General features: G+C 48.2%; 1 protein-coding gene across 1 annotated transcript in view; it reads right to left on the bottom strand.

Moving 5' to 3' along the window:
* Positions 1-21,728, bottom strand: part of ARNT2 (aryl hydrocarbon receptor nuclear translocator 2) — a 151,258-nt gene extending 129,530 nt beyond the window's left edge. Inside the window, exons 1-3 of the mRNA XM_055556223.1 lie at positions 21,616-21,728; positions 14,012-14,059; positions 1,590-1,803 (exon numbers count right to left, since the gene is read on the bottom strand). Coding sequence (XP_055412198.1) covers positions 1,590-1,803; positions 14,012-14,059; positions 21,616-21,728 — 375 coding nt within the window. The remainder of the gene's footprint in view (positions 1-1,589; positions 1,804-14,011; positions 14,060-21,615) is intronic.
* Between the last annotated feature and the right edge of the window lie 3,170 nt (positions 21,729-24,898).

Raw genomic sequence — 24,898 nt, 5'->3', positions numbered from 1 at the left:
CAACCCTGCCAGGTGGGACCCATCGCTGTGTTAACCTTAACCCTTTTACAGAGGTGGAAATGGGTTGGGCATTCTGCCCTGGACTACCGTGTTCCACGGCTCCCAGCGAGGATCACTCCACTGCCACAGCTCTTCAAACCTTGAGATGAAGAGCACATGGGCACTGGGATGACAAAAAACCCTTGCTAAAAAGTCTGCCACACAGGAATTCATGTGAGCTCCTCTTTCCTTGCTCTTTTTCTAAACCTAATGCTTAGATTCCTCACTCCAGCAAAACACACGATTCTGTCTCTGGACACATCTTCTCACCCCTTCCTTCAAGGCTCTGTTCTCACCGGTTTCCCAAGTCTCCTCATGTGGAACCCTTTCCTCTGCTCTCTTTCTATGCACATGTGGGGCTCCCTCCCAGCAGGCCAGCGCTGAATCTGTCCCGGGCAGCCCCTGACAAGCCTGAACACTTTTTCCTGCCCGTGTCCCTGACAACACATCACTTCCCTGTCCCCCTGCCGGCACCAAGTCCATTGTCCCCTTTATCCCGCAGAAGCCCTCAGGGTCAGGAAGGCAGAAAGCTCATGTTTATCTACAGATGAGCGAATACAAGCTGACAATATCTGACCAGCACGGGGAAGAACAAGGACCCAGAACACAGGCCTTCCAGGATGTGGAATGGTCAAATTACAATATATCAATACTTCCCACAGACCACCTCTCGGGTTCACTGTTCCCAACTCTGCAAAGACCAGGATAGCTTTTAAAATACATGGTTCTGGGGTCTGACCACCCTGTGTCAACTCTTGGTCTGCACTGAGCAGTAGACACTTTCAAAGCCTCCACTTCTTCATCTCTAAAGCAGGGATGAATAACAGCAGCTTCCTCCTTGAGCCAGAACAAGGATTCAATGAAATCCTGCACAGAAAGGACATGACTTCAACTGGGCTCAGGGCAGAGGCCGGCTACGTGCTGGCTGTTAAGTCCTTGTCACCATGATTGCTGTGACATCTACCAGAACTTCCATCACGATGACGACCGTCACTGCTAGTCCAGCACAGAAGAACTGGGTTTGCTGGCTCTTTCCCGGGTTAGCATGTGCTAAGCACAATATCTCTTTTTGCTTTGAGTGATGTCTGATTAAGGTGGTTGTTGTTCAGTCACTCAGTCATGTCTGACTCTTTTGCGATCCCATGGACTGTAGCCAGCCAGGCTCCACTGACCATGGGATTCTTCAGGTAAGAATACTGGAATGGGTAGCCATTTCCTCTTCCAGGGGATCTTCCCAATCGAGGGATCAAACCTGCATCTCCTGCACTGGCAGGCAGGTTCTTTACCACTGAGCCATCGGGAAGCCTGTCTTATTAAGGTACATGGTGGGGGAAAAAAAGCAGAGGATGCAAAATCAGAAAGACAGTCCCCAGAAGAGAGTTCCCTAGTGAAGTGTAGGAATATAATTGCCTGCTTTCGTCCCCACCTCAGCCTTTCACCCCACGCAGTTTATCTCATCTTGGTGACGCTGTCATTCTCGCCACTCTCTGCCCTCCCAGGAATGTGGTTACCAGGGGAGCAAGGAGCACAGACGAGGAGTGAACAGGTACCTGTTCCGTCAGGAACGAAGGCTTGTAGGCGCCGTCCGTGGACTTGTTCCCGGTGCCCCGCATGGACTTCATGTGAGAGACAGCCATGCGCAGGATGGTGAGCTTGTCAGGCTTCCGGGCCAGCGCGCTGCACGTGGGGACCATGTCCGAGAGCTCGGTGATGTACTGAGTCATCTTGTTCCGCCGCCGCCTCTCGATCTCACTGTGGTTCTCTCTTCCCGAAAGCACGAGATCAGGGTGGGGGAAGAGAGACGGATCAGACCAGGGCTTACTGTCTAATGGGGTAAAACGGCACATCCCTAACACCAAGTCACCAAACGACGAACTCGTGATGGCTCATTCAGTGCCTTATGTGAGTGTGTTGGTGGGGTATATAGCTGCTTTACAATGTGTTAGTTTCTGCTGTACAACCACGTGAATCAGCCATATGTATACATATGCCCCTCCTTCTTGGACCTCCCTCCCATCCCATGCCCCATCCCACCCCTCTAGGTCATCACAGAGCACCGAGCTGAGCTCCCTGTGCTATACAGCAGCTTCCCACTAGCTCTCTGTTTACACATGTAGTGCATATATGTCAATCCTACTCTCTCAGTTCGTCCCACCTCCCCGCATATCCATTCTCTGTTTGCATCTCTATTCCTGCCCTGCAAATAGGCTCATCTGTACCATTTTTCTAGATTCCACATACATGTGTTAATATACATTCCATCCATACATATTTGTTTTTCTGACGTCACTCTGTATACAGGCTAGATCCATCCACATCTCTGTGGATAAATGACCCAATTTCGTTCATTTTTATGACTAAGTAATATTCCACTGTATATATGTACCAATCTTCTTTATCCATTCCTCTGTGAATGGACATCTAGCTTGCTTCCACGTCCTGGCTATTGTAAATAATGCTGCAATGAACACTGGGGAGTGTATGTCTTTTTGAATTATGGTTTTCTCTGGGTGCGTGCCTAGTAATGGGAGTGCTGGGTCATATGGCAGTTCTATTTTTACTTTTTTTAAGGAACCTCCATGCTTTGAACACATCTTAGAGCAGCTTCTGGACACCTTAGCAAGCTTCTGTCTCAGGGCATGGGGTGGGAACAGACTTCCACAGATACCTCAGTCTCGTCTCTAAATATCTCTTCAAAGCTTCCACTGCTCGCATGTACCTAGGTATTAATACTTTTTAATAAGCATAAAGAATGAAGACATGACCCTTCAGGCATCCAAAGTGAACCAAACACGCTTTCCAAGTGCACCCACGAATGCTAGGCTTGCACAAATATCCACACACATTGAACGTAATAGTTATCACCGACTTGAACAAATGGTTTACCTTGACCCACAATGAGAAACACGTCTAGCCTCCTCGCCATTCCTGGCATCCCTAAGCAGACAGCCACACCACAGACCCACATCCCATCACGTTGTGAACAAGCCCCTGCTCTACCGGCAGCACATTTTCTACAGCCTCGTAACAGAATATGCATACCTGCTCTCTAACAACAGAGCCAAAAAATCCCAGCACTGCCAGGAATTCTGAAAGTGACACTCAGTGACGTGCTTAAGATAAAAAACGAACAGAAGGGACAGCAAAGTGTTTCTGTCTCGAAATGATCACCTCTAGGCTTGACAGGGAGTAACAGCCAATCCAGTTCCACGACATGGAGACAAAGCTGTCACGTGGGGCAAAAGAATTGTCTAAAAACACAGCACACGTCTCTGGTGGGATTTAGGGTTTCATTGGTGCTCATAGGATGAGGGTGGCAGTGACAGCAAGAAAGGAAGAGCCCTGGGCAAGGCTGCCTCACACACTGCTTGTATTCACGGGACTTTGCACACCCTGCCCTCCAGGCCAGGAGCAGATGCCAAGTGGGCCTGATTGTGGGCAGGTCTCACGTGAACATACAAACAAAACGGGGGGAGTGAGACTGTGGTGAGGGAATTTCCCCGGTGGTCCAGTGACTAAGACTCAGCACTCCCAATGTTGGGGGCCCAGGTTCCATCCCTGGTCGGGGAACTAGAGCCCACATGCCTCAGCTAAAACTCCTGTGTGCCACAACCAAAACTCCATGCAGCCAAATAAATAAATATGAGTAAATAAATATTTTAAAAAATAAAAGCCTGGAGTGGACCTGGGTGGGCCTGGTGAGCACCTCTGTACGGAAAGCACTGAGCCAGGTGCCCAGAGAGGACGGGCCCAAGGGACCAAGGAATGTCCCGCTCCTGTCCTATAGGAGCGAAGCGTTTGGTCAGGACAGAAAAACATCACCTTGAAGAGTGGAAATGAAGGCAGAAGTGATCAAATGCTCTGAGAGGCACATGGAAAGTAAAGCCCACAGGAGAAAGTAAGGGAGGAGAGGAGGAGGTGGTCCTGGGGGCCACAGGGGCTGAGAGGGTGCGGGAGGAGCTGAGAGGCAGTTGGCCCTGACCTGGCAGCAGGTAAAGGGGGTGCACTGTGGGAAGAGCATCAGTGGGATCAAAGAAAGGGCCGGAATTGGAGTGAAGCCTTTGGGCAGGAGCAGACAGGCCCTCAGTTCAGTCTGTGTGCTGTGATCCTGTGGATATTCCAAAAACGCAGACCCAGACCTTCCTCTCCATTCCTTCAGGCATGCCCCAAATATACAGGGTAGAGTCCAACCCCCTTCCCTCCCTGCTTCCTGTTAGTTACCACAGAGACCACCCCAAGGCAGGACTAGGGCATGCCTACTTCTGATCCCATTTCCAAAAGACCCACAGACCAACTTGTTTTGTAAAACATCTGAGAAGAAGAGTCTTTGTGAAGTTCTTAAAATGGATCTAAAGCAATTTCGTCACCACGTTGATTCAACCCAACTCATGAGAACAGGTGCTTGAAGGAGACATGAGGACAACTGTTTAAAACAGTATCGATTGGCTAGTGCAGAAAAGGCTCTACTTCATGAAATGAGACTGAAAGAGTTACCAACAGAAGGTCAAAATGAGGAAGAGCTGCAAATTACCTAGCAACAAGCTCTGATAAACAAGTGAGTGTAGCTACTGAATCTATTAAAATATATGTAAAATATGTATATATATGGTTTTATTTTGAAGGATCACGGAGGCAAGAAACAGGAACAATGCCATCTTGTGAAAACAGAAGGAAGTGTCTCCAGGACCAAAGCCACCTCCTCCACAGGGTGCGGAGCGATGGGGATCTGCTTGGAGGAGTTGCAGGGGCAGCCTGTGAACTTAGCATCTGAGTTCCATGGGCCCCACATGCAGCATCGATAAAGCAATGAGCCCCTCTGCACGTGGGTGCCAGGGCGGGGGCCTTGTAGCAGTGACCGCTGGGGACACAGCACAGCATCAGCCGTGACCCCTCCGCTGGGACCAGAGGGCCGACCGCCTGACCCAGGAACATGGCTGCAGAAGCCAAGGGCAAGGAGGAGCTGCGGCTGCACGCTGCCTCGCGCTTCTCTGCCAACTCAGGGCCCGTGGGTCTGCGAAGGGAAACCAGAGCATGGGATCCAAGTCCATCCCACACTGTCTTCAGGAATGTCCTTTGTGTAGGACGACCCTGGGGCTCAGAGTGGGACTGATTTACCAGGACTTGAACTCGGCTCCCCAGCAGAGCGTTGTCTGGTCCCAGAGTCAGAGCTGGAACACCGGGGAGACAGATAGGCAGAGACACTTAAGGCTCGACAGGGAAGAGAAGCCTGGTAGCTTCTACAGACACAGCTTGGGGCTACTTATGCCTCCAGAAACGATCCCCTCTTCCCCACAAAGCCTGGGGTCATCCAGGACTGTTGGCTTCCCCAGTGGCTCAGCGGGTAAAGAATCCTCCTGCAGTGCAGGAGACGTGGGTCACTTCACATCAAGGTTAACCTCTGCAGAAGAACAGAAGGAGCTGGGGTCACTGAACAAGGAGAGCAGGACATCAGAATTGAAGCTGATGACATGAGAGTCAAACAGCTATGAAGAGGTCACTGATTCAGATAGGCCTGATGGCAGAGGACTGTCTCCACTAGACACAGCATTAATCCCACAGCTTCCAGCCCTAATCTCAGCTCCAACCCACCAAAACAACAAGACTGTCTCAGGCTATCTCCCCTGGTAATTTGGTTCCTAACAGGCTACACTGTTCCTCAGAGAACTACACCCAAGTTCTCTGCAAGACTTCTCTGGTTCATAAGAACTAAGCCTGACGAAGCCACTATGGAGAACAGTGTGGAGCCTCCTTAAAAAACTAACAACAGAGCTGCTATATGACCCAGTAGTACCACTCCTGGATATATACCTGGAGAAAACCATAACTCTAAAGGACATATGCACCCTGATGTTCATTGCAACACTATTTACAATAGCCAGGACATGGAAGCAACCTAAATGTCCATCAACAGAGGAATGGATAAAGAAAATGTAGTACATACATACAATGGAATACTACTCAGCCATAAAAAGGAATAGAACTGTACTATTTGCAGAGACATGGATGGACCTAGAGATTGTCATACAGAGTGAAGAGAATCGGAAAGAAAAAAACAAATATTTTATGTGCTTGCAAAGTCACTCAGTCATGTTCAATTCTTTGTGACCATATGGACTGCAGCCAGCCAGGCTCCTCTGTCCATGGGGATTCTCCAGGCAAGAATGCTGGAGTGGGCTGCCATGCCCTCCTCCAGGGGATTGTCCCAACCCGGAGATCAAACCCACATCTCTTACATCTCCTGCATTGACAGGCAGGTTCTCTAATACTGCTTACAAGTGAAATCTAGAAAAATGGTAGAGATGAACTTACTTGCAAAGCAAAATTCAAGTCACAGATGCAGAGAACAAACTTACCAAGTTTGTTAATTACCAAGGGAAGAGGGGAGTGGGAGGAACTGGGAAATTGGGATTGACACATATACACTATTGATACTGTGTATAAAACAGATAACTAATGAAAACCTACTGCATAGCTCAAGGACCTCTACTAGGTGCTCTGTGGTGACTGAAATGGGAAGGAAATCCAAAAAAGAAGAGATCGATGTATAGTGACTCACTTTGCTGTACAGCAGAAACTAATACAACATTGTACAGCAACTATATTCCAATTAAAAAAGAAAAGAAAAACATCACAGTAAAAAAAAAAAAAAAGGGAACGAAGGCTGTCGAGGCAGGGACAGAGTCTGGAAAGGCTGAGAGTGCTCATTTGGGTGTTTATTCGGCAGTGTCAGAAGGCTCAGCTGAAATTCTCCTTACTCTAAACAGAATCCACATGGCCAAGTCAGGGTGTCCCCCACAAAGTGACTGATGAGATGAGGGTAATCCTTGCTCCCTCCTGGCCGTCCTCTCTGCATCAGAAGTACTCTGAACATCCTCCACCTTGAAACAAAACGCCTGGCTCTCTAAGCTAAGATGCACACTGAGAATTCTGTGAAATGACAATCTTGTTCTTTTTTCTGCCAGGAAGGAAATGAAGGACACATCCACATTGCATGTTTCCCCCTTATCAACGGGGTTTTGATGGTCAGAGCTCTAAATAAAACAGGGTGATGAATTCAGGAAGAAAGATGAAAATACCATCACAACCCAGAGAGACAGGGAAAAAAAATATCCACAAGCACAAATACTGCACAAAACCAAGAGGAAAATGTAAAAATGGGTGTGATAAAAAAGGAAAAAATTCTGTGGAAACCTTCCTATCGTGGTTAGCTTTACTTTTAGATAATGTTAGCAGTTCACTGGCGAAACCCTACAAAATATCACGACTCCTTATGAGCTAATGCAACTGGGTTTGACCATGTCCGAGGGAACATTTGAAAGTCATACAGATTAAAGGTGGAACCCCGGGAAGGTCAGAGACGGTCCTCAAAAGGTAAAGGGTGAAGGAAGGGGTGGAAGAGAGGCTAATAAAACCCATCCAGGTCTTTTGATTCCAGGTTTGTGGACGGCCCCATGCACTATAGCTGAATTCAGAGCAACAGGTATGAGAACTTCCAAGACCTTCTGAGTCTCCCGAGAAAGGATGCAGAATGAGTGAGAACTCAGCAAAAAATCAGGGTGATAGCACATAGCAACAAAAATGAAAAGTTTGGGAGTGAGCACTTGGGTGTTCCTAAGATGTAAACTCCAAATTTAGAGACTTCCCTGGTGGTCCAGTGGTTGAGAATCCGCCTTCCAATGCAGAGGCCTGGGGTTTGAGCCCTAGTCAGGGAACTAAGATCCCACATGCCATAGGGGCAACTAAAGCCCATGTGACACAACTAGAGAAGCCTGAGCACCACAAGGAAGACCCAGCATGGCCAAAAATTAAAAAAAAATAAACCCAACATTTAAGAATATCTCTATTTCATGTGTCCGCTCTCCTGTTTTAATGACCACTATACAATACATGTGGCTCAGCAGTAAAGAATCTGCCTGCCGATGCAGGAGCCACAGGAAACCCAGGTTCAATCCCTGGGTCGGGAAGATCCCCTGGAGGAGGAAATGCCAACCCAATCTAGTATACTTGCCCGGGAAATCCTATGGACAGAGGAGCCTGGCAGGCTATAGTGCATGGGGTCACAAAGAGTCAGATGGCACTGAGTGACTGAACAACAAACTGCTCAATAAACTGTCCCCTCTGGTCTTCGGTTCCTCATCCCCAGTCTACTCCTCGGCCCCTGCAGACCGGCTTCTGCCCCCCAGGCTGCCCTTGACTTTGTGTGTGGGGAGGGGAGCACCTTGGTCAGCAGAGCCCTGTCCTGCATGTCACAGCCCCCAGAGCAGCATCAACTGCATGTGGGAGGAAGCCTGAGACCCGGGGATGGTGAAGCGAGTCTCGGGGCATTTCTGGCCCTGGCACTGAGTGTGTGCACCTTTGCGTGTGCACAGGTGTGTACATGTGCCCAGCAGCTGAGTACCCCGACACAGTTCCTCCAGAACTGGTGAAACCGAAAGTAAAACATCTGTTGACAAATCAGCAAAAATCAGCTGTAAGACGACAACTGCAGAAAGGAGAAGCAAATATAGTCACCAAGCAATAGAGAGAAAACATGCAAAATATTAAGTTTGGAAGCAGCTAGCTCTAAGGGAAAAGTAATATATTTAAGACTTGGAACATTTTTCAAAAAGTTACTTGGGGTTGCCCTGGTGGTTAGGAATCTGCCTGCCAACAGAGGGGACACCGGTTCAATCCCTGGTCTGGGAAGATCCCACATGCCTCAGAGTAACTAAACCCATGCACCACAACTACTGAAGCCTGCATGCCTAGAGCCCACAAGCCCTTCTCTTGTGGTGGGGGCAACAAGAGAAACCACCACAATGAGAAGCCCACGCATCACAACTACAGAGTAGTCCCTGCTGGCTGCAACTAGAAAAGCCTGCCCACAGCAGTGAAGACCCAACACAGCCAAATAAAATAAATAAATCTTTTAAAAAGCTTTTTGCAATCCCTTTTTAAGCCACCATCAGTATTTTTTGGATTAAGGCAGGGGATATATACATATATATATAAGGGCTTCCCAGGTGGCGCTAGTGGTAAAGAACCTACCTGCCAACGCAAGAGACGAGAGACATGGGTTCAGTCCCCGGGTTGCGATGATCCCCTGGGGGGAGGAAATGGCAACCCACTCCAGTATTCTTGCCTGGAGAATCCCATCCCTTAAGGGCTATGGCCATGGGGTCGAACAGTGAGACATGACTGAAGAGACTTAGCACATACACACATATATAAATAAATCCTCTTTTATCTATTTAAAAATGCATGTGTGTACATCTGTGTGATCTGTAAGCAGCTTAACATCTGACACCTGCTGTGAGAACATAGGAAGCAAACCTAATTGGCTACAATGTACCTCCTATGTGACTGTGACCATATTCTCCAAATCCGAAATTGAGACAGAACGTCTGATAGCACATGGGACATTTGAATTTGGGACCACCCTCAAAAGAAGCTGGGAAAGCTGGCTGCACACACATCAGGGTGATGTAAAGAAGTGAAAGTGTTAGTTGCAGAGTCATGTCCGACTCTTTGCAACCCTATGGACTGTAGCCCACCAGGCTCCTCTGTCCATGGGATTCTCCAGGCAAGAATACTGGAGTGGGTTGCTGTGCCCTCCTGGGATCTTCTGGACCCAGGGATCAAACCTGTGTCTCCTACGTCTCGTGCACTGTAGGGGGGATCTTTACCATCTGAGCCACCAGGGTAGCTCAGGGTGACACAAACCATGGCCTAGCATGCTGGCTGGTTTCTGAGACAGCAAACTCTGCTGGCGAGACACCTGCCTCTCAGCCCCTGTCTTCCGACACCTGGCCTGAGGGCTCCCTCGGCTAACTGTGAACACAGGAGGAGGAAACAGAAACCGCCCCAAGGCATGCCATGCCTGCTGCCGAGGGAGACAGCCTGCAGCAGTCTCTCTGGCCTACCTCTGGATGGTGGCCAGTGCAGCTGGCAAAGCGAAGGGAGGGGTGAACTCAGTGGTCTCCCCAGCTGGGAGCAGCTCAGATGTCCCCAGCAGCCGACAGGTCCATCAACCCTTCTGCCGTCAGAGTGAAGCGGCCCCAGGCTCCCACCGGCACCAGCATATGTTGTAAGCTCACCCCATCTTTCCCTCTTATTTTTAATGTGAGGGGAGGGGGAAGGATGTGGTTCACAGAAGCCCAGGTTTGAACCCTGACTTCCGTACAACCTGACTCAAGGGCAGGCTTACAGCAGAGTCTAGGATCTGTTTCTTCCTGGTGGGACTCCACACGATGAGTTCTCTGTGTCCCTGAACTATTATTTCATCACTGACACTGATCTTCCATCAAGCAAATGTCACTCATCTCTCTCTTCCTCCTTCTGTTCTGAGACCCAGGAACCGTCGCTTCCTGAGGTCAACACGCTATGGAACATTATCTCCAGGGGAATTCTGATCCAGAGGAATCACAAGGCTTTGTTTCCTCACAAAAGAAGGCTGTGTAAGGCAGGCGCAAATCAAGCTGGGGTGACATGTGCCCTTATTTCCCAGGTCAGCTTCCTTTCAGGAACACAGCGCTCCCTGCTATTCACATGTATCCTAAGAAAGACATGGACATCAAGCTTGGGTTCTGTCTGCACCCAGGGGAAAATAATACATGCTCTTGTTGTTGAAACCTGTGTCTTGATTTGATTAGAAGGGTCATCAGAGATCAAAGAGGGTTCCACTTCCTTGCTCCTGTCTCACCAGAACTGAGTGGAGGGCGGAACTCAGAGTTCTCAGGGAGGAAAGTGAATCAAGGTTGAGACTTCCAATGGACCTGGAGAGTCCAGGGAAGCCCAGAAATAGGAACTAGATGCCTGTTTCTCTTGGGTTTGGGGAAAGGATGCTCAATTCACACCTATAAGATGGGTAAAAGGAACCTGACCAAAAGTAACTTCCAAGAGAATGAGCAAACTGGGGGAGGTCATGGGTACAGAGTTCAATACAGACATCATTCTTCTAAACATTTTTTTTAGGGTTTTTTTTTTTTTTTTAATGTGGGCCATTTTTAAAGCCTTTATTGACTCTGTTACAATACTGCTAATACTGCTTCTGTTTTATGTTTTGGTTTTTTGACCACGAGGCATACGGGATCTTAGCTCCCTGAACAGGGATCGAACCCACACCCCTTGCATTGGAAGGCAAAGTTTTAGCCACTGGACCACCAGTTCAGTTCAGTCGCTCAGTCATGTCTGCCTCCTTGAGACCCCATGAATCGCAGCACGCCAGGCCTCCCTGTCCATCATAAACTCCTGGAGTTCACTCAAACTCACGTCCATTGAGTCAGTGATGCCATCCAGCCATCTCATCCTCTGGTATCCCCTTCTCCTCCTGCCTCAATCCCTCCCAGCATCAGAGTCTTTTCCAATGAGTCAGCTCTTCGCATGAGGTGGCCAAAGTACTGGAGTTTCAGCTTCAGCATCATTCCCTCCAAAGAAATCCCAGGGCTGTTCTCCTTCAGAATGGACTGGTTGGATCTCCTTGCAGTCCAAGGGACTCTCAAGAGTCTTCTCCAACACCACAGTTCAAAAGCAACAATTCTTCGGCGCTCAACCTTCTTCACAGTCCAACTCTCACACCCATACATGACCACAGGAAAAACCATAGCCTTGACTAGACGAATCTTTGTTGGCAAAGGAATGTCTCCGCTTTTGAATATGCTATCTAGGTTGGTCATAACTTTCCTTCCAAGGAGTAAGCGTCTTTTAATTTCATGGCTGCAGTCACCATCTGCAGTGATTTGGGAGCCCAGAAAAATAAAGTCTGACACTGTTTCCACTGTTTCCCCATCTATTTCCCATGAAGTGATGGGACCAGATGCCATGATCTTCGTTTTCTGAATGTTGAGCTTTAAGCCAACTTTTTCACTCTCCACTTTCACTTTCATCAAGAGGCTTTTGAGTTCCTCTTCACTTTCTGCCATAAGGATGGTGTCATCTGCATATCTGAGGTTATTGATATTTCTCCTGGCAATCTTGATTCCAGCTTGTGCTTCTTCCAGCCCAGCGTTTCTCACGATGTACTCTGCATAGAAGTTAAATAAGCAGGGTGACAATATACAGCCTTGACGTACTCCTTTTCCTATTCGGAACCAGTCTGGTGTTCCATGTCCAGTTCTAACTGTTGCTTACTGACCTGCATACAGATTTCTCAAGAGGCAGATCAGGTGGTCTGATATTCCCATCTCTTTCAGAATTTTTCACAGTTTATTGTGATCCACACAGTCAAAGGCTTTGGCATAGTCAATAAAGCAGAAATAGATGTTTTTCTGGAACTCTCTTGCTTTTTTGATGATCCAGCGGATGTTGGCAATTTGATCTCTGGTTCCTCTGCCTTTTCTAAAACCAGCTTGAGCATCTGGAAGTTCACGGTTCACGTATTGCTGAAGCCTGGCTTGGAGAATTTTGAGCATTACTTTACTAGCGTGTGAGATGAGTGCAATTGTGCGATAGTTTGAGCATTCTTTGGTATTGCCTTTCTTCGGGATTGGAATGAAAACTGACCTTTTCTAGTCCTGTGGCCACTGCTGAGTTTTCCAAATTTGCTGGCATATTAAGTGCAGCACTTTCACAGCATCATCTTTCAGGATTTGAAATAGCTCAACTGGAATTCCATCACCTCTACTAGCTTTGTTCGTAGTGATGCTTTCTAAGGCCCACTTGACTTCACATTCCAGGATGTCTGGCTCTAGGTCAGTGATCACACCATTGTGATTATCTGGGTCGTGAAGATCTTTTTTGTACAGTTCTGTGTATTCTTGCCACCTCTTCTTAATATCTTCTGCTTCTGTTAGGTCCATACCATTTCTGTCCTTTATCGAACCCATCTTTGCATGAAATGTTCCCTTGGTATCTCTAATTTTTCTTGAAGAGATCTCTAGTCTTTCCCATTCTGTTGTTTTCCTCTATTTCTTTGCATTGATCACTGAGGACCACCAGGGAAGTCCTAAAAAACTTTTATTAAATAACCGAGGCTGTCAGTCCAAACTGTGGGCTGTGCATACCAGAGAAAGGTACCCATCACCCAGGGGAGGTTTTCAAATTCATCAGCAACCAAGAATTAGGAATTCTTGGGCAGTGGAGGGGGTGGGGGGGTGGAGTGAGGAGGAATGTCACAGTAGGTCCTTCCATAAGTAAACTGATGTAGATGGGAAGTTTGCTAAGGTTGATGGAATGATCTTTGCTCTTTTTCTCAACCTTGCCAAACTTTCTCCCATAACTTAAAACAAGATAATAATAATAATAAAGAGCTATGGGACAGGGCACGCCTCACCCTTCATGTAAGTGATGCACCTACCATCACAGCACCCACGGGCTAGCATCCTTCTGGAAGGCAGTCTGCACTCCAGACAGCCCTGCAGAGCCTAGTTAGAGATGTTGTCATGTGGCCAGCGAGTGACGTAGCTCTTAGGAACTTAAGGTCCAGTTTTCTGCATCCAGAACAGGGCCACCCAGGTTTCTTATATTTCTCCTTATTTCCCATGGTAGAAAAAGAGGCTTTATCTTGATTGTTTTTCTAAACTTGAACTCTAGGCCTGTCTTTTAAAAAGGGATCCATTAAAACTAGCAGTCTGTTTAATTTAAAAAGCCAACAGAGTTAATCACTTGTTAATACTTAACTTTTGAAAATCTAGGCTGGGATATGGCAGATTTTGCTAAGAGTTACCTGTCCCTGAGCCAAATATAAGCACAGAATGAAGGACAAGGCCGTCAAGCTACAGGCAATGGCTTTCTTCTTCTTTTTTTAAAGGTTTTAAAACTATTTTGTATTGGAGTACAGCCATTTAACAATGTTGTGAGTTTTAGGTGCACAGTGAAGGGACTTAGCCATACATATACACATATCCATTCTCCCCACAAACTCCCCTCCCATGCCATGTAACAGGCAATGGTTTTTTTTCAATGACAAAAGACATTCAAACCCCTATACATTCCAATAAGGTGATAACTGGCTATTTGGGCTTCTTTAAATCTAGGGAACACAAAGGAAACTCACCTTGAAAACTTGCTGGGGCCTTCGCCATCTTCATCATCAAAGTCCATTCTGGAAAAGTCAAGTTCACAAGTGAGCATTCATTAGAAGTAGAACATTTAACTGGACACATGAGCTGTTGGCTTGAGGGGGGTTGATTTGGTCAGACTGCTCTCCAACAATCCCAGCCCTTGACAGTGCGATAAACAGCATCTCCACACAGTCCTCAAACAGGTTTGGGACAAGAAAAGGCAAAATGAAAGGTCTACGGTACCAGCGTCATTAATCACGTGGTTGAGGGCTTCTGCACAGTGCTGAAATACTGACTCGACCCTTCAAGAACCCTTTACAGGCTGCCGTGCTGGAAAAGTCAGCACCCCATATTTCCCACCATCTTTGGGGACACCTGCACCCCTCCACATCATGTATCAACACTGGACTTCCTCCTTTGACTATCTAGTGGTATATTAACAGATGGAGAAAGCTCCAGGGAGCTTGGAAACAAGAAGCTTTAGAGGCAAAGAAGGCATACTGCTAGTTGTGCCATGTGACGACTTGGCTGGCCTCGATGAGTTAAGTGAAAAAGGCATTTAAGGCCATTACCCTATAAACTCTGGGTCCAAGTAAATGGATGTGGGAGGAGATACAGTTGTTTAGTGCCTGAGTTAGTCAGAGTGGCTGTCTGCTTATTGAAACTTACCCAAGACATACTCAGATTCCCACTTTACTGGGTCTCTCCAAACAAACATAGAAAAGTTTTGACTGATATTTGTTTAGCTGATATCCCAAACTCTCCTTCTCAAAAAAAGAAAAACAACAAAGCAGCCCTCCCTAATGTCAATTAATTTTACTCCTTGAAGATGTTACGGCAGAACAGTTAATTAGTACGAGGTGTACCCAGAGTCTTCAGGAACAAAATAGAAACAGTACAGATGTTTTGATTCTCCCGGACATTCACGGGGAGTGGGCTTCCTTGAGGAAGAACGTCTCAGGCATTCTGCACTCCCCATCTTGTTCTTAGGGGGCCTGATGGATTGAGCGGGACACAGTTCCCGTGGCCTCCAGGCAGAAGGGAATCCAGCCTGCCTGGTGGCCAGGAGCTTGCCACAAGAATGGCGGGTGTGCTCCAGAACCACACTACAGGTGCCACGGCTGCTGGCCTCATGGGAGACATGACCCCACCCGCAGCTCTCAGGCTGGGGCGCAGGGCGTAGTGGTGACGTGGGGAGGGCTCGGGGCTCCCAGGCCAACTTTCAAGGGAAGAGCTATCACTCCACAAGCACATGGGAGAGGGCCCTAAAGAGGTAAACTCTCCAGGCTTTGGGGTTACTTGGGGAACCAAAGGACTGGGATGACACAGGGCAAAGGAACACTGTTTTTTCTTTACAATCATTTGTTTATTTTTATCTTGTTTTATGAGCAGTGTGACCAGAGTTCTGATCTGAGATGACCTGATGGGATTTATGCCCATTTAGAACCCCCAAGTTCCAGACTTGAGGGCTTGCATTCAGAATAAAGGAACAAAAGGAGTTATATAACTAAAGAGATGACGGTAACAATAACAAAAATACTTGTGCACAATTAGAAGAGGGGAGGCAGGGAAGAAAAATTATAAGAAAGGAAAAATAGAATTAAAACATCCCTGGGAGAGAGAGACAAGGACCCCCCACAATGCAGAGTGTGTAACGGGGTACCAGACAGCAGCAGCAGAGTTGTCTACGTTGTGGGAAAATGAAGGCTGAATGCACGACTTCCTAAAGGAAGGAAAGTCACCAATACGCTGCTTAACTACTAAGGCTTCGCCTCACCTTTCCTGAAAATTACATCTGGGAGACCCCATAGACGGCAGCCCACCAGGCTCCCTCGTCCCTGAGATTTCCCAGGCAAGAACACTGGAGTAGGTTACCATTTCTTTCTCCAATGCATGAAAGTGAAAAGTGAAAGTGAAGTCGCTCAGGCGTGTCCGACCCTCAGTGACCCCATGGACTGCAGCCTTCCAGGCTCCTCTGTCCATGGGATTTTCCAGGCAAGAGTACTGGAGTGGGGTGCCATTGCCTTCTCTGACATCCAGGAGAAGAAAGCACTAAAAAGCCTGTCTCTGGGCTTCTGCAGCGCTGCAGAACCACACCGTCACCTAGTGTTCATCATGGGTAAGAGCGACTTTGCTGCAGACAGAAAGGTTACTTAACACCCCTGGGCTGTCAAAAACAGCTCAGTGGTTAAGAAAAAGAAATCGCATTTTCAGAATTCCAATGGATTTATGCAAGCATTTAGATAAACCTCAAGTGGGTGCGAGATGATCAGTTATCTTTAAAATGCCTTTCAGCTCCAGTTGATAGGACTGTGATCATCTGGCTCCTGCAAGATGCAGTTTTTTAGTCAGCCGTCCCTCCTGAGCCTGCAGATCTTTGGGGTGTTGAGGGTGACATATGTCCTGATTTTCCCAGGAGGGGATCCGCGGGGGGGAAGCGCTTCAGTGCTGGAGCCGGGGAAGCCCCGGGCCAACCAGGGCTATGTCACCCTCATTTTCATAAGGACAGCTCAGTTCTTTACCCCATCCTCAAGCGGCAGACGGGTAGAGAGGAGAGCCTCAGGGTAAACGGTCCCGGTCTGGACCACGTCAACCCAATCAAGCAGAGTGTAAGAGACGGAGTGCCAGGCTCTGGAGGCAGTTTTCTGAAGACTGCTGAAAACTGAGGAAGCAGGACTTCTCTATGAAAATTCAGGGACCACAGATCTGTACCTTTCTACCCATGCAGGTGTGTGATCACATATGAGCTGCGATCACATGTAGGAATTGTGAAATGTATCGTGTCGGGGTGAACTCAGGAGAGAAAACAGGACACAAACGACTGTTTAGATCCTCAGGGTAACTCACTTGACCCCAAAACGACTCACTGCTCATCAGCCACACAGAAAAATTGCAACTTCTGAGGACAGAAGGATCTTTTGGAAGACTCCTTGCCAAGACCCTGCCTTTGGGTCTTCTGTCATCAATTCAAATGCTCCACTTTAAATATGACTCCAATAGCTCTGTTTATTTCTCCTGCTATAAAAACTCCAAGTAAATCATCCTTTGTTTTGTATCTTTTATGTATCTCTATTATACCACAGCATCTGGATAATAAAGGAGAGAAATCAAAATATGACTTTTAAGTCCTATTGTGTTCACTTTGAAGAATTTGGTACCATCAGTGGATGAGGTAAGAGTCCTCCAAAGGTGGGCTGAAGATGCCTTCTGCCTCACTTTCCTGTTCTGAGCATGATTTCTACCCTCAATAAAAAGTCGTGAAAGGCACTTTTGAGCTTGCATCTGGTTCAGAGTGAGCAATGTGAATCTGCCTCACAGCGATTGTGTAATAATAATAATAATGCATCATCCACTATGAGTCATCAAAGAATCCACTTTTGCTCTTATGAGAAAAGATGACAGGCCGTGCCCGCCAGGCTGGTTGTAGAGCTCAGCAAAGGAGCAACCCTGGGCTGCTCGAAGCTGCTATTGACAAAAGGTGAAGGGACATGGGTGCCAGCAAATGCCAGATGACAGCATCACTACTGCATAATCCGAGCCAAGCGAAACATGTACTTACGTAACCACATTCCAGCAGCCACGGGCTTACACTGCAGGGAGACGCTGGTGTACTGGCTGCACACGATTTGGAAATCATTCTCCTCAATGATGATGCTTTAGAAGCCCAGCATCTGACTCCAAGGCAGCGGGAAGGGGCTAGGACTCCTGGTCCTCACCACCCTTACCTCCCCTTCCCGATAGGGGCTGACTCTGGAGTGGGCACAACCTGTCCACAACAATGACAGCCCACCCCCCTGTCTTTTGAAAAGAACCCAATGTGCCCTGTGGGTGCCCCCCAGCCCCATCCCATCCCCTCACCGGGATCAGGGAGTCCTCTACAAAAATGCAGCCCAGGTGACTGGCTTCTGCTTCCTTCCCCCACACATGTGGAATCACTTTGCAAAGAATCTGAAACTTCTGAACCTTCACCTTGTGTCCCCACTGCCCGCAGAGCACGGAGCTTGCTAAGACGTGTACTGGGGAGCCTGTCAGGGGAGTGGAGGGAACATTCGGGCCAGAGGATCCTCGGCACTGGGCCAGGCATGTGGCCAGGGGAGCCAAACCCACTAGGGGTCAGTTCTACTTGGCTCTGAAACCCCAGGGCTGGGTAGTTATCCTGGGAATCGGGACAAGTTCCTCCACCAGAATAACCAAGTCAGAGTGGGAAGACCTGGGTAGGGAAGAGGAGCGGGAGGAAGGATCCTTCCACCCGCCACAGCCCATCTCTTGGACAGCAAGGAGATCAAACCAGTCTATCCTAAAGGAAATTAACCCTAAATATTCATTGGAAGGACTGATATTGAAGCTGAAGCTCCAAGACTTTGGCCAACTGATGCAAAGAGCCAACTCATTGGAAAAGACCCTGATTCTGGGAAAGATTGAAGGCAGAAGGAGAAGGGGGAGACAGAGGATGAGATGGTTGAATGACATCACCAACTCAATGGACATGTGTGCTAATATGCTAAGTCACGTCAGTCATGTCCAACTCTCTGCAACCCCATGGACTGTAGCCCACCTGGCTCCTCTGTCCATGGGACTTTTCAGGCAAGAATACTGGACATGTTTGGGCAAACTCCAGGAGAGTGAAGGACAGAGAAGCCTGGCATGCCGCAGTCCATGGGGTCACAAGGAGTTGGACACGACTGAGCGACTGAACAACACAACCCACCTCTCCTCTCTCCTTCTCCCCCTCCCTATGTCTCTAACTGTGCTGAACACTCTAGGAGAGAAGGAGGAGGAGGGGCAAGATGGCAGGGATGGGGAAGCATGTGTAAATGGCCACAGTTCATGGGCAGGGACCCCAGTGGGGTGACCTGCTATTTGAGGAACGTGACTTACATCGGGGTCTCCTTTGTACAAGCATGGGGGCTGAGAGCAGAAGAGCCTTATCACTGCTGTGGCTACTCTACAACAGTGAAGGCCTCCATCACAGAATTTCAGCAAAACATGTAAAAATATCAGAGGTAAGAATTACTCTGGAAACCACCCTGTGAAAAGGGAGGTTTCTTTGTGAGACACAGAGCTCCCCCCGTGAGTCCCAGGGGCTTAGCAGAAGGAAGCACAGTTTTCTGGCTGCTCCCTCTGAAGGGGGAAATGGAGTCAGGTGTAGGGCTCTAAGAATGAAGATAATGAAGGACAGGCCTCCGGGAGGTGGCTGGTTCCCTGATCTGCCTCCGGAGGTGTGTGTCCTCCTCCTCCTGCTTGGGAGGGTGTGTCAGCAATTGCTGCTCATCCCCTTGAACCTCTGGTTTTTTTGCTTGGCATTGGGCTTCCTTGGTTCTAAGTGGAGCAGAACTCTAAGCCAGCAGTCCACAACCTTTTTAGCACTGGAGATCAGTTTCATGGAAGACAATTTTTCTGCCGATGGGGCTGGGGGAAGGTTTCGGGATGATTCTCATCAGGAGCGAGGCAACCCAGATCCCTTGCATGTGCCGTTCACTGTAGAGTTTGAGCTCCTATGAGAAGCTAATGCCCCCACCGATCCAACAGGAGGCGGAGTTCAGGTGGTGATGGGAATGATGCAGAGCGGCTACAAGTATAGATGAAGCTTCACTCCATTGCTCGCTGCTGCTCACCTCCTGCTATGCAGCCCAGTTCCTAACAGGTCACGGACCAGTACCGTGGGGGACCCAGCAGGTTGGAGACACCTGCTCTAGGTTGTGTCTCAGTCTCACCCCACCAAGGTCCTCCTCCACCTCCGGAATCACACTGAGTATACGTGCTCTGGGAGGGAAAGGGGCAGCTGGGAGGACTCCTTCACAAAGAAGCCTGAGTCCACTGTCCGATCATCAGCTCAGGGAGCCAGCAGAAGTCAGGGTCCAGATGTCAGGCTGGGGCCAGGATCTCGGGGGCGGGGGAGGGGAGTAGCCTCAGCTCGCTGAAGCCTAGCACACACTCTGCAGGGGTTGGGGGCGGGCAGGTGGCGGGGGTCGGGGGAATGGCACAGACTCCTGGCAGAGTCTCTCAGAGACCACTTTCCTTCCCGCAATACTGGGCTCCAGCCTCTCTGCCTGTGCCTGGTGCCTGGCCCAGCCCTACCTTCCTGCATCAGAGAGTCCTGTGCCGCCTTCTTAAAAAGGACTGGGCCTGCACTGAGGCTCTGTCCCCAGGGAATGGACGTGAGAGAGCAAAGGCATTTAAAATAATTTTTTAAAGACCTGGATTCTTTAAAAAAAAAAAAATGCAGTAAGTTGATATGTTGACAGCAAGTGCATTCTTTTAACAACCCAGACTCCACTGAGCTTAGCACCTAGTTAGAAAGAAGAGCTGGTTAAAGGAGGATATCTGGGTTTGCAGTAAGCGCTGGAGGCAGGCTGATCTGAGGAGTGTGGCCCCAAGCACCCCACTGCTCACAACAGCTCAGTGGGTCCCATGTAAAGATGGAACTCTGGCTGCATCAGCACCCTGGGGGCATTCAGGGGTGGGAGGGAGCTGAACCAAGGGAAAGTGGGGAACCAGGCTCCATAACCCCCTCCATAATCACCAAAATCTTAGCCCCTCTTTTGAAGACCAGCACACAGGCAGCAGTCTTTTCACCATCTAAAATGATAACACTGAAGGCACTTTTTCATCCTATCCTATTCCATTCTAGATCCTCAAAATACACCTGCCCCCCACCTCTACCCCTGCTGGGGGCAGCCCAGGCACCTTTAAGAATTGCATTGGTTAAGAGGAAACTCTCGGGTTTAAAAATGCGAGACCATTTTACAAATGAGGAGCCCTGTCTTCCTGGGGAGAACCTGTGTTATGGGAAAATGCATTCATAGGACAAACTGACTTTATGTGAGAAACTTTGTATATCAAATATTTCATTGAAAATGAAGTTGATTCAATGAAGAAAAGGAGTTGGTTGATAAACAAGAGTCTGACCACGTAGACTCTGTTCTTCTTGCAGGGATCTGTGATGGCTGATTTGTTTCTGAGACCTGCACTCAGTTACAGATGTGGTACATCATGAGTACATGCTGTTTTGGGTTCCATCGGCTCAAGAGTGATGGTCTTTCTGGTCACACCAGAACTCATCACTCTTACCAACATTACGGGCAGAGTAGGTTACAGTGGAAGCTGCCCAGCCTTTAGATGCTGGACTAGAGCCAGGTGTTTTGTTTTGTTTTTTTCTTTTTTTTGAGAGGAATTCCTGCACAGCACCTGGCAAAGACTGGTACCCAGAGCAAAGAACAGAAAGCACCAGAGGGATCCTTGCTGCCCACAGGAGCTGAAGCTCGACCCTCAGGGTGCCTCTGGCTGGTGGGCTCAGGCGGACGGATGGGTGAGCCCCCTCCCTGAGAGAGATGGCTGGAGCAAGGCCCAGCAGGACCACAGAGCCGTTCTCACAGTAAGAACAAGCAAACAGAAGTCCCCAGCTGGGTGCCGAGGCCCAAAAACACTTAGAGGCGATCACATGCCTGGTTAGGAATCCCACGGAATCTAATAAACAGGATGCAAACTGCTGAGCTCTTACTCTCTGGGACAGGGAGAGACAATATTTTCCTAACAGGTCAAGAATGTTGTGCAACGCATATCCAACGCAGTTCCCAGAAACACCGAGGGGGCTTACCCGGATCGCCGCTTTCCTCCTCGGGCGGGCATGGCCCCCGCCATCCTCACCTGTCCAGTGGACGCCATGGGGGCGACGGGCAGCGTCACTGAGCCAGGGATGTCTGAAGCCATTTCTGTAATTCAGCAAAGAGGAGAGGTTTTGTTAATGACAGAGAAGTCCAGGAATGAGCAGAAAAATTGTCCAGCTAACCAAAAGCACCACCTGGGAGGAGAACCGGGGAACCTGGGTACTGGCCCTTCCTTAGTCATGTGACCTGACTGAGCCCTTCCCTAGTCCGGGCTTTGCCTTTCTCCTCTGGAAAACAACATCCCAGGCAGCATGACTATATTTAGTTTCAGTGGTTAAAAAAAAAAAGTTCTCACAGCTAACAGCATTCATAAAGAACTCTTGTTTCCTGTCACGTGGAGGCAGGTAAGATGTTCAGAAGTTCAGGCACATGGCACAAGCTACAGGGAAAGAACCACTGCTGGTCCCAAATACTGGTAGCCCACTGGGGCAAACCTAGAGAGCCAGTCTCCTGCAGCAGCATCACAGATGCTCCGACCTCACCCTGGGCATCTGTGTTCAAGCAGAAAGTCTGCTCCCTGCTTAAATTTGGACTCAGAATCCCTGACTGTAGAGCCCTTCCTGGCCCTCCATTCACGATGAAGACCGTGAGGTCCCAGGGCCTTAAAAACACCCCCTCAGGCCACAAGAAAGGAAAACTACGACAAACCTAGACAGTGTATTAACAAGCAGAGACATCTCTTTGCTGACAAAGGTCCATATCATCAAAGCTATGGCTTTTCCAGTAGGGATGTATGGATGTGAGAACTGGACCATAAAGAAGGCTGAGCACTGAAGAACTGATGCTTTTGAGTTGTGGTGCCAGAGAAGACTCTTGAGAGTCCCTTGGACTGCAAGGACATCAAGCCAATTAGTCCTAAAGGAAATCAACCCTGAATATTCACTGGGAGGACTGATGCTGAAACTGAAGCTCCAATACTTTGGCCACCTGATGTGACCTCATTAGAAAGACCCTGATGCTGAGAAAGATTGAGGGCAGGAGGAGAAGTGGACAACAGAGGATGGATGGCATTGTCGACTCAATGGACATGAGTTTGAGCAAGCTCCGGGAGATAGTGAGGGATAGGGAAGCCTGGCATGCTGCAGTCCCTGGGGTCGCAAAGAGTCAGACACAGCTTAGAGATTGAACAACAGGCTGCATGGCAAGCCAGTGAGGGCGGCTCTCTACAGCCAGGCCTCCGAGGCAGAAATATTAATTTAAAGCATAAGTAGGTCTGTCATTAGATGAGAGTGCCTTCCCCGTGCTTCACTACCATAATATATTATTTCTTACGAGCTAGAAATTTTCAGAAGCTTGTTAAGGCAATGATCAGCATTCTACATTTCAAAGAAACCACAGTTTAAGAATTTCTCCTTCCCACTTGTGGCAAGCTCGTGAACTCAGACGCCCTGTCCTCAGACCATTAAATGGCAAGAGCAATCCTCCAGTGGCCTCTCTGATCCTGTTTATTGCTCTTGGAAATGACTTGCACAGGGCTCGATTTTCTCAGCCTAACTCTTATCCAGGGCAGAAGGGAAGCAAGAGTCTACAAAAATGTATTTCAGAAAGACAGTCTGGGATAAATATGAAAATCTGGACCCTTGTTAGTGAAGGAATGCTGGTGATGCTCAGAAGTTACAGCTCTGCCTCCTCCCAGAAACCACAGAGGCATCTGATCCTCAGTTATGTCCAAAGACATTGTGTTTAATAAACATATTCAAGAGAAGGCAATGGCACCCCACTCCAGTACTCTTGCCTGGAAAATCCCATGGGCGGAGGAGCCTGGTAGGCTGCAGTCCATGGGGTCGCTAAGAGTCAGACACGACTGAGCAAGTTCACTTTCAGTTTTCACTTTCATGCATTGGAGAAGGAAATGGCAACCCACTCCAGTGTTCTTCCCTGGAGAATCCCAGGGACGGGGGAGCCTGGTAGGCTGCCCTCTATGGGGTCGCACAGAGTCGGACACAACTGAAGTGACTTAGCAAGGTCAACTTAAACTAGTCCCCTTGAAACTTCTGAAGAAAAATCTCACAGTACTAACAGACATAATCTTAATTTAGCTACTCCACTAGATTCACAAAAATTTGAGAGCTATCAGGTTTTTCTTTCAACTAATGTAATCCTCTCCACTGTAGACAGTGAATGTACTGTATTTGTTACAGCTAGGCAGTACGACCAGCAATGACTTGATAATCTGACATCTGCCTGCTTCTGATAAGAAATTTGTATTTTTTCCTGAAATGGAGGCTAAACCATGTTAAGTCCATTAAGGCCTCAAACTGAAGGCTGAGTCACTGCCAGTGCAAACACGGGCAAAACAAAAGTCACCACTTCCCAAAGTAAGTCTCATAGAACATCAGGCCCTTAAGATTTTCCAAGAAAAGGGTTCCATGGTCAAACGCGCGAGGGAAAAGCCACACCTTTTTTCCCCTCTCCAAGATTCCAAAGTCCACCCAAAACAGACTGAGAAGTCCTAATAGGAGGACATTTATTTAACTGTGACTAGTGGAAACAGTGTCAGACTTTATTTTTTTAGGCTCCAAAATCACTGCAGATGGTGACTGCAGCCATGAAATTAAAAGACGCTTATTCCTTGGAAGGAAAGTCATGACCCACCTAGATAGCATATTCAAAAGCAGAGACATTACTTTGCCAAAAAAGTTCCATCTAGTCAAGGCTATGGTTTTTCCAGTGGTCATGTATAGATGTGAGAGTTGGACTGTGAAGAAGGCTGAGTGCCGAAGAATTGATGCTTTTGAACTGTGGTGTTGGAGAAGACTCTTGAGAGTCCCTTGGACTGCAAGGAGATCCAACCAGTCCATTCTGAAGGAGATCAGCTCTGGGATTTCTTTGGAAGGAATGTTGCTAAAGCTGAAACTCCAGTACTTTTGCCACCTCATGCGAAGAGTTGACTCATTGGAGAAGACTCTGATGCTGGGAGGGATTGGGGGCACGAGAAGAAGGGGATGCCAGAGGATGAGATGGCTGGATGGCATCACTGACTCGATGGACGTGGGTCTGAGTGAACTCTGGGAGTTGGTGATGGACAGGGAGGCCTGGCGTGCTGCGATTCATGGGGTCGCAAGGAGTCGGACACAACTGAGCGACTGAACTGAACTGAACTGATCCCAGGATACCATAAAGGTCTCTAATTAATGTTTATCAATTAATTAATTAATTTGGGGGGCTGCACTGGGTCTTCATTGCTGCTCACAGGCCTTCTCCAGCTGTAGT

Source organism: Bubalus kerabau, chromosome 19 (assembly GCF_029407905.1).
Source record: "Bubalus kerabau isolate K-KA32 ecotype Philippines breed swamp buffalo chromosome 19, PCC_UOA_SB_1v2, whole genome shotgun sequence".
NCBI lineage: Eukaryota > Metazoa > Chordata > Mammalia > Artiodactyla > Bovidae > Bubalus > Bubalus kerabau.
This window is presented reverse-complemented; position numbering and strand designations above follow the sequence as displayed.